Source organism: Diadema antillarum, unplaced genomic scaffold, assembly GCF_040938485.1.
Source record: "Diadema antillarum isolate AM-2024a unplaced genomic scaffold, OU_Dant_1.0 seq00001018_RagTag, whole genome shotgun sequence".
NCBI classification, from domain to species: Eukaryota; Metazoa; Echinodermata; class Echinoidea; order Diadematoida; family Diadematidae; genus Diadema; species Diadema antillarum.
In genome coordinates, this window is record NW_027271853.1 from 520,872 (window position 1) to 530,775 (window position 9,904).

The 9,904-nt window shown below is 37.4% G+C and overlaps 1 protein-coding gene across 1 annotated transcript; it reads right to left on the reverse strand.

Moving 5' to 3' along the window:
* Positions 1–2,688: 2,688 nt before the first annotated feature.
* LOC139742749 (heme-binding protein 2-like) lies at positions 2,689–5,102 on the reverse strand. Its single transcript, XM_071653270.1, has 4 exons — positions 4,959–5,102; positions 4,168–4,297; positions 3,564–3,744; positions 2,689–2,866 (listed from the first exon to the last, which is right to left on the reverse strand). The coding sequence occupies exons 1-4, from the start codon at positions 5,100–5,102 to the stop codon at positions 2,689–2,691; spliced, it is 633 nt and encodes a 210-aa protein (XP_071509371.1).
* Between the last annotated feature and the right edge of the window lie 4,802 nt (positions 5,103–9,904).

Below are 9,904 nucleotides of genomic sequence, written 5' to 3' on the forward strand. Positions count from 1 at the left end.
GTTGCTCAGGCAATCAAGTGTACGACGTTTTGGCCAATCCAATACAAGTTTGGTGTTAATAGAAACACCATATCCACCATTTCTTTTTTTTTCTTTTTTTCTTTTTTTTTTTTTTTTTGCTTTTCAGCGGTTTTGGGGAGAGAAGTGGCAGCGAAAAATATGAAGGTTTCTTTTTTGTTTTTGTTTTTGTTTTGCTTTTTGTTTTGTTTTGTTTTGTTTTGTTTTGTTTGACATGACGCGATTGTCATTGGGTCACACTCCTTTAGCATAAAGCTAGATCGGCTCCTGCTCAATTGTTTTCTTGCTTTTTCGTTTTTGTTTACTCCCCCTCTTTCTCTCCTTTCTCTTCTATAATGTTTACTCTTCCCCTCCAAGCTTAGGCTCCCCCCCCCCTTTCCTCCGACTTTGAACATTCCCTCCTTCTCTCTCTCTCTCTTCCCCTTCTTACTCTTCCACTAGCTTTGCCCTTTCTTTACCCCCTCCTGTCCTCCCACTTTCTCCCCTCCTCCTAAAGCTTCTCATCCCTCTGATCGCATCATCTACATTCATCTCCGGAGCACGTGGCTGATTTTCATGTGTATGTGTGTGTGTGTGTGGGGGGGGGGGGGGGGCTGCGATCTTTACTCTCTTCTCCTTTCTCTCCCCAGCCCCTAGATCTATTTTGAGCATTGGTCCAATCTTTTCTGTTTTACTCTCAAGGACTTGCCCACAATTTGGTTTGACAAATTCCTTCGTTTCATTCCTCTACGTAAACCCTGGAAGATTGATGTCAATGAATGTCATGTCATGGTAATACTGCTATTCATAATACATTTGAATAAAATGTCTTTATACACACAAATACAACATTACTTTATATCAAATGGGTTAGTCAAATACCGGTTAGTGATTGGCTAAACACAGTCACGTGATGGAGGAACATTGGTTATGTTCGCCCATGGGAGAACATTTTTATAATGTTCTCCCATGGGCGAACATTTTCACGTAACAAATGACAAACCAAACGATTTTTTTTTCACGCAATCGATAGGATAAACTTGCCTATTCCATACAATGTGAAAAAGCAGATTTGACTAAGCCATATGATATAACAGATGATGACTTTTGTTGTCGGGAACATGTATAACTACCAAACGTTCCACCCTCGGGGTTAGAAATGCTATTGAGGGAGGCTATAAGTCCCTCAATGGCATTTCAAACCCTTCGGGTGGAACGTTCGGTATGTTCCCTCCCCCGCCAGTCATCATCTATATAATGTAGATATTCTCTCCTTAGTCGCAGAGAGAGTGTGAGAAAGAGAAAGGGTGGGAGAAAGATTATAGAGAATATTATCTACATAAAGTTTATGTGTGTAGAAAGACATCAATTTCAGTCAAATGTATTGTAAATAGCAGTGATAATGACAGAAACAATTATCACCTGCGTATTCCCTATGTATGAGGCTCCACTATGTAAGTATTATTAGCATGCATGTGTGTATAATGATAATATAGGGTGTGTATATGTGTGTATGTGGGTGTATGCATGTAAGTGTAATTATATGTGTTCACATCAGGTATCTCATTATGGAGACTTCTTCTCAAACAAAGTTCTTTACATATTCTGTAAAGTGAGCTACAGAGTAATAGCATGAACATTACACGGGGAAATTCTCATGTGAACAACAGTAACAATGGAATACGGGTGTCTGGTATAGACCTACCGGGCACCTCCTGTAAGTCGTGCATGCAGATTAATACTTTCACTGTGATAACATCCAACACTCAGAGAGTTTGACAATGTTGCAGCTAATAAGTTTTATTGCAAACTGGTAAGTGTAAGAAACAAAACTAAAGAATACTGCAGTCAACTGCACGCAAAGACCTTTCTATTAGTCTACCTCCGTGAAACAACATCATTCTGTGATGAAGGAATGATCAATCATGCAATCAAAGACAAGACATGATTTTTGCTCATTCTAAAGAAATACGGACAAGTTCTGTAATATGGACTTGGCAGCAAAACAGCAAAGATTTTTGTATAAGTAGCATTGAACCCAGAAATAACCAATTAAGTAAACTGGGAAAACAAAATGAACCATTTCCAAAGATCAATGAAGAAAGACATCGCTTGTGAAAAAGGCATAATGTTGTACTAATTTTCATCAATGTCGCCCTCTTTTGATGCGCATCATACAAACGTCTCAACGTATTGCATACGAGACAATCTTTTTTTAAGGTTTATGGGCGCATGATCTCTGGTATCTATCATAATATTGTCCTATGAATTTCTACTCTTCAGACTTCTTAAACTCAAGCAAATTGTTCTCTAAACTTTCGAAAGAGCCTTTTCGTAAACGGATATTGAATACCTTTTCAACATGATGCATATAACATTATATTATAAGACAACACTAAACTGTTGTCTATATACATACACGTGCTTCCTTTAGTTTTTGCTCTTATTGTGAGAGAATGAATCAAAAGTACGCCTACTGATATAAAGAAAGCTAAATTTAAATCGAAACTGTCCTAGCTATTTTTTTCCGACTGATTGTTCACCAATTTATTTTGACAGATTTAGTACTGCAGGGCGACAGTGCCCGCAAAAACTGATTTTTATATACAAGCTGCGCAAAACCTCACACCTTTCGCTTTTCGAAATTAAAGCGCCCAATGTAATTATTTCATGCAACGCAAACGGACTATATTAATCTTTTGCTGCAAACCAGACTTCGTTGTGTCTGTCCAGCACCGTAAAAGGAGAATCGTAGCCAGCCGTAAAGTAGAAGGACTTCTCGAAGGTGCGGTTGTCCAAGGTGAGGTCTTCTCCGAGCTGATCGGCGTTCTTATACCAGTCTTCTTCTCTCGCGCGTCCAGAGAAGGAGCTACATATCATAGGTGATAAAGATGCAATGTTAACTTTTAAAGAGATGATACATTATGGAGAGTGGAGGTGAGAATGATGCCGAAATGACCTGTTTAAACATCATCAACATCATTATCATTATCACAAACTATTACCGAGGTTAAGATCAGAAACGTAACTGGAGTAACTAGATAGTATTCGACCTCACATTTATTTTTTTTTTAAGGAAGTAGGCTACATGAGATGAGAGAAACCCTATGGAATGACGACGAGAAACTATAAAGATTTTGTTTAAAAAATGAAAATAAGAATGATGAGGCAGCAACAGCAGAAGAAGTATTAAGAAGAAGATAAAGATGACAATCAGCTAATGATGATGATGTGAACAATGCAGATGACAAAGGATGAGAAGACGAAGATGATAACGGATACTATACTATAATATTGAAGTGAACTGAATCAATCTTTTTTCGTCAAAGACCCATGCTTGGAAACATTGTCTTTTATCAATTATTCTCGCCAGTAACGTCACAGGATATCTGGCCATCACTACGGGTCTTCGACGTCATGTACAAACAAAATACGCTGTCATCACTTTGTTCTTTTGTTGTAAGCGCTAGTTAACAACCTGGTTACTATTTGTCTTGTGCTCCATGAAAAGAAGAAGAAGAAGAAGAAACGTTTTGAGATACTGGTTCATCGCTTTTAATACTCACCGGACGTAGAAGCTTTGCCGCGGAAATTTCTGAATGAAAACGTCCGTCTCGGTAGGTTTCGGCGGGTCAGACTGCATATTGTGCGGGATGAAGAAATAGATGGTGAAGTTGGACTTGCAGGCCGGACCTTGTCCCGGGATGATACGCACTGCTACCGGGGCTGTCATGGGGATCTTCTCTCCTGCATGGTCACCAAAGACATCGATCGAAGTTATAGAGGAGTGGAAGGTGTTCACGTATCCATGCGAAATCAATGAAAATGTTTGAACTAAAATTTGTCTAGAACACGGTTACGTCACAATTGGTTTTCATTATATATGTATAATAATGTCTTCTTTTTTTCTACTGTAGCTGAGATTTTTTCGCGACGAGTTGGTGGTTTCGACGCTCAATTACGTCATTATCATCATAATCGTCGTCGTCGTCATCAACATCGTCATCGTCGTCGTCATCGTCACCATCGTCATCTTCGTCATCAACATCATCATCAACATCAACATCATCATCATCATCATCAACATCATCATCACAACATCGTCATCATCATCATCATTATCATCATTATCATTATCATCATCACTCTCAATTGTCGACGTATAGTTACCAGCTGTATTGTTCCCGCTGATGTAGTGGAAGTTGCGCTCAAAGCCCTGGGACACGGCACGGTCGTAGCTCAGGTCCAGAACTTCCGTCCCCACCCAGTTTGCCGCCTCGTACAGACGCTCTTCGTACTTCTGCGTTTGGATGCACAACATGGATATCATTTTAGAATGGCTTGGGCTCACCTCGCTCATTACCAGCAGTAAGATGTTCGTTTACTAAGGTTTGGCCAAATAGAAGTGAAATAATATTTCTTTTGTATTTTCGAGAATTATGCACGTGGTTAAAAACACATAGCAATAATAATAGATTAATAAGTTTACTTGTATTACAATGTACTGTGCTAAAAAAATGAATATAAAGAAGGCGAAAGCCAATATAGCGAGACGTTCAAAAAAGTCAAATTACTTTTTTACTTTATGTCTCATGTTTTGAAGACATTCGAACATTGAGTTAGTTAGTTGAGTTTAATTCTATAATGTAAACATATCGAAAGCAATTGGTGTGGAAGCGCTTTCAAGTGAGTGTAGAGCTGAAAAACAACAATAAATCGAAGACAGAAAATTGAACGATATCACAATTGTGATTGGAAAGAATACTCTGCCCTATGCAATATGATATCACTCATAAACATCATGAATCCGTCTGCTAGTCAGGAGGAGACTTGAGGCATAGGAAACATTGCAAAATGATTATGTTTGTTCTTGTGTTTTCTTCTGTTTAATTTATTTACATATCTAATGTTGGTTTTTAAGATACGTTTTCTCCGAGTACTGAGGGCGCATAATCATATACCTTTCCGACGAACTGGTCGTTGAACGTCGGGCAGTCAAGACCTTTACAAAAGGCTGGTCTCGCCTTGGTGGCGAAAAACACGTGACGCCCATAGACCCCCTGGGCAGAAATCACGGCCATCAGAAGGCACAAAATCCTCTTCATCTTTGCTTGTCTTTTGCTTTCCCACGAAGAAAAACCTGCGATCGAAAAGATAATCATCTTATCGTAGCTTTTGAAATGTTGGTTTGACGAGATCGCTGTAATGGAAGAAGTCCCTAAATTGCATGTGTTCATGGACAAAATGAATGGCATCATGATATTTGTATCATTATTACAAATCAATCGTTATTGATTTCATTCATAACTCATTCACATACCTTTATCATCATTATCATAACTAGTCAGAAATTGTGATTGTTAATGTCGTCTCTATGTAGTCATGCGATGTTGCCAATAATAACTATGTTAATATCGTCAACGATACCAGGTGTGCTTAAGATTGAATTCATTTTAATAAATTAAATGTATATTTCTGACATTATTGCTGCGTGTACTCTAACAAAAATCTATTGACCTAAATATAATCATGAAAATGATATTACATACGCCATCATTTATCATGCCAGGAATAAAGACTATACAAAGAATATATAAGCTGGAATTGCAACGAATGCAGAATAGTTATCGAGGAGAATTAAGGCACCTAGCTCAATCTGAACATGAAACATCACAACAGAAACAGATAAATAAATACAATGAATTGCTATACACAATCCCTATCATGTAGGAAATGTCTGTAATAGCCTACAAAGACTCGTGTCCTATGTTTGGTTATGCTATTGTTCAAAATGACCGGTATGAATCTTTACAAACACACGTCGAGGTCATTCTTCCATTCTCATCGTGAAATGAAAACAACTTGGTCTATAGTTCGTACGCTTGTGTTATTCTAAAATGACCATTATATCAGTCCTCCCGCAGTTTTTGTTGAAATGATGATTGTGATTTTCCAGCTTGGCATTGACAACACGGGGTTTAAACGGATGAGGGTGTGATAGGTAGAAATACGAGCAAAGTGAGCACGCCGGATAATCAAACTTTGGAGAAGAATATGATGACGACTTAATTTGAAATGCTTCTGTCTGTATTAATCAATTTCTTGGCAATGATGCATGGAAAGAATAGGCTTTCAAACATAAAATACCACATATTTGCAAAATTCTTGGTTATTAGTATTAATTAAGCTGCCAGCCTAATCAAGATTAACATAATCACTGTTAAACAATTGTCGTCGCAGAGGTACCTGTAGTCAGTACAAAGGACAATACGAAAACTGTGGCACATTATAATTTGCATCGCCTTCAATATTAGTCATGCTATATTAATCACACCAGAGTGAACTTTGGGGAAAGAAAAAAAAATAAGTACATGCACATCAATCCAAAGAGGATATCATTATTGTGCTGCTATTCACGACACTCTCTACGGCCTAGGGACTCGTGAATAGACTCATTCTAGCCTTCAGAATCTCAGAGTAGTATGCTCCTACGACATTATTATATCTCTTTGGTCTCCAAGAATCGGTTGTGCATTCTACAGTGCCACCATTCGTCTATTGCCAGACGTTCTCTCGGTGGACGAATCGTGCTCACGCTATGAGACTGTCTTCAATAAACAGATGCAAAAGCACGTTTCGGAAGCAGACTGCAATTCAACTTATCCCGTCAGCCAGATGGGGAAGACTTTCCGTATGATTATTTTTGACAAAAATATGGAGTGGCACAGACTCTTCGCACTTCCATATTGCAGTGCATAATAATGCTGTGCGGATGCCGATTTTAATCCCAAGTGAAAGGTCTGTTTACTATCTATATGTCAACGAAATTGGGAATTTCAGTACTTATGGAGTTCATTCGACCGGCCGAATATAGCAGCAGCTTACATTGGTTACTTAGCTCTAATGGTTGCTCTGCAGATTTACTTACCTGTGGGTATAGTACGCAGTTTCCTCCTTTTGCGGGCTCACTCTTGCACGCACGCGTGTCGATGTGGAGTGGGTTTCGGCAATATTCGTGGCGGGTGTGAGGCCTTATATCGTCACCACCAAATGCTCATGAGGTTCCGTGATTGTTTATTTCCTTTGTGCGAAATAGCGGGTTTTTTCCCCTTTTTTTTAACCGGCTGCAGTCACGTGCAGCATTTGGGCCTACACCCCCCCCCCCCCCACACACACACACTACAAATACATAACACAACGCACACGACACACACACTAACTATAACCTTCACCCTGGCAATACTTTTGAATTAACCATAACTAGATATCATTGCGTTTAGGTCAAGAAGTAGAGGTTTCGGAAATTTCATATCTGTGGTTCTGAGGGTAAATATTTGGGTATATCATGACGTCATCAAACAAGAGAGGTCCAACCGACCAATGAACTTGAGTCATTGTTGTGTGTGCGTGTTTTTTTTTTCCACAGTTACACAAGGGTTTCGTAACTGAACTTTGGGCAAGGTCATCGTTTCCATTTATATGCGAAATCATGCCCACCCATCCGTGGCATACTTATTCTTTTTAACTGAAACGTTGGATATAATGCAACCACGCAAATTATAACATTAAAACGCTTGCAGGAGAATGACAATGAATAGATTTCTTCTATCGAAGCAAATCATTAGTTTGATCTTCTATTCTTTTATCATACCATCAAAAGGCGGACCTTTGCGCTATTCAAGTAGCCACCATTAAATCATGATCATAGTGATTTATTCATCAGCCTCTGTTCTTTTTTTAATGTCTTTATCGGTTTTCATAACAGTTGCATAACGAAAAATAAATACGATCAGAAATCACAGTGTAATAATACTGTAAAAAAAGGAGAAGCGGAAAAAAGGGGGTACAACATAAAAAGATAAAAGAAAAATGGAAATTTTATCTGTAAGCCCTTTGGCTTTTTATAGTAGGCCTACTACCCTGTATTCCCCCAGCTGTTGCATATTCTTTACATGTGTGATGTTTTGAATGTTGTGAAACACTATATATCTTCTCAAAACTGTTTTTTATCATGACCTTGTTGGTTATATTGCTTATGATATTGTCCTGAAGGACCATAATGTTACTTGTGCCCAGCCCCCTCTTTTATCTGCCTTTGTTCTTCACCTTGGTTATACTTCCAAGTCGATTGGCGACATAATGATGTAGTATAGAATCTGTCCAAAATTTGCTGCATTTTACATGTTTTACCAAACGAGACACTTTTGGCAACAGCTGTAAGATGTTAACAAGAAGTGCATTGATTTGAACATACATTTTAAATCCTACAGTTCTGGTAAAGGCTTGTTTCTTTCGATCGGTCGAAGAGTCTAGTTGATTACGAATTATGTCATGTTGTAAAATTATGTTCATGGAGCACATATTATAATGAAGCAATGCAATGTATTCCTCTCGCTGCAATTGGCGTTGCTGGTGAGTAAAAGAGTCGTAAGAATGAAGTATGAATATACGTAATTCCCAATGTTGTACTTTTTATTTCTTTTCATCTTGGCAAGGAATGAACTTGTTTTCTTTTAGCGCTGAACATCTATATTCGCAGTGAAGAAAGGTAATAAAAATATAGTGATATAATAAATATTGTACGCGGAGACGGATATGTTGCATCAGGAATGAAATAGAAAAATATTTGAGAGGCAGAAAGACAATGGAAAAAAAGAGTTCCTGACGGAAAAAAAAATATAGAACTAGAAATGTCGCTATGGCGACTGGTATGCCTCCGCCATAAAGCATGATTCTCCCAATAGGTCAATAATACATGTGGACAATGTGTGATAGGGGTAAAATGAAAATAAAGAAGAAAAAAAAAAAGAAAGAGCACGGCTGCTTGGTCACTAAGAGAAGAAAAAAAAAGAAAGAGCACGGCTGCTTGGTCACTAATTCATGGATCTGCATGACAGGTCATACTGGAAACGGGTTGTTTGTTGTGGACGGCGTCTGCCCGTCAGCTCACAGGGTCAAAGTACAGAATATCATGATGACATGTACATAATCTATCATAAAATTCCCTTCCACCTCCCTAGTATTATATCAGCATCATATCTGTGATATGTAATATATTTCTCTTTCTCTTTTCATCACATGTAATAATAATAATAATAATAATAATAATAATAATAATAATAATAATAATAATAATAATGATAATAATCACTATTATTATTATTATTATTATTACAATTATCATTATTATTATAATTATCATCATTATTATCATCATCATTTATTTATGTATTTATTTATTCATTTAATCATTTATTTATGTATCCATTCATCAAATTAATCATTTATCATTATTACGATGATATAAACGTATACATATTGCACATATTGGTAAGTACAACCAACATAGAATACACAATCACAAACATACTCATAAGAACAAGAAAAACTATGTACTAGGGAAAGACTTGTTTTTGTGCAGTTTACAACTTAATGCATTTAATGCAATCAAGAAAAATACAAAGCACAATTCAAAAAGAAAAAATCAGAGATCATTGCATTAATATTGTTTACATTGTACAATATTTGTTTTGTTCAACAGCTAGGTAATCATCTTTAACTATATACCTGAAATGCTACTTTTGTCACTTTGAGCACTTTTGGTAATCTGTCAATCTTTTAGTGTCATATCTCTTAGGACCAACAAAAGAGCGTTCAATCACGTACATGCAATACAACAGCATTTGACTTTTTGTTGATACACATAGTTGGAAACATGGGAGTTTAATAATGTATGCACATTTCTTGAACACCCTGTGAGTGAATGTTTTTTCCTTAGTAATCAAAAAGCTCACTACCTAGCAACAACTAACAATCACAAATGGGATTTGACTCGGGTTTACAATTGTCACCAAAGATTCACAAATAACGTATTACTTAGATTTGCAGGGACCTCTGGTAGCGCGGT

Coding starts and splice junctions, on each gene's coding strand:
- LOC139742749 (XM_071653270.1), bottom strand. CDS start 5,102: ATGAAGAGGATTTTGTGCCTTCTGATGGCCGTGATTTCTGCCCAGGGG. Junction 4,298..4,958: donor ACGACCAGTTCGTCGGAAAG/GTATATGATTAT, acceptor ATCCAAACGCAG/AAGTACGAAGAGCGTCTGTA. Junction 3,745..4,167: donor CAGCGGGAACAATACAGCTG/GTAACTATACGT, acceptor GTGACCATGCAG/GAGAGAAGATCCCCATGACA.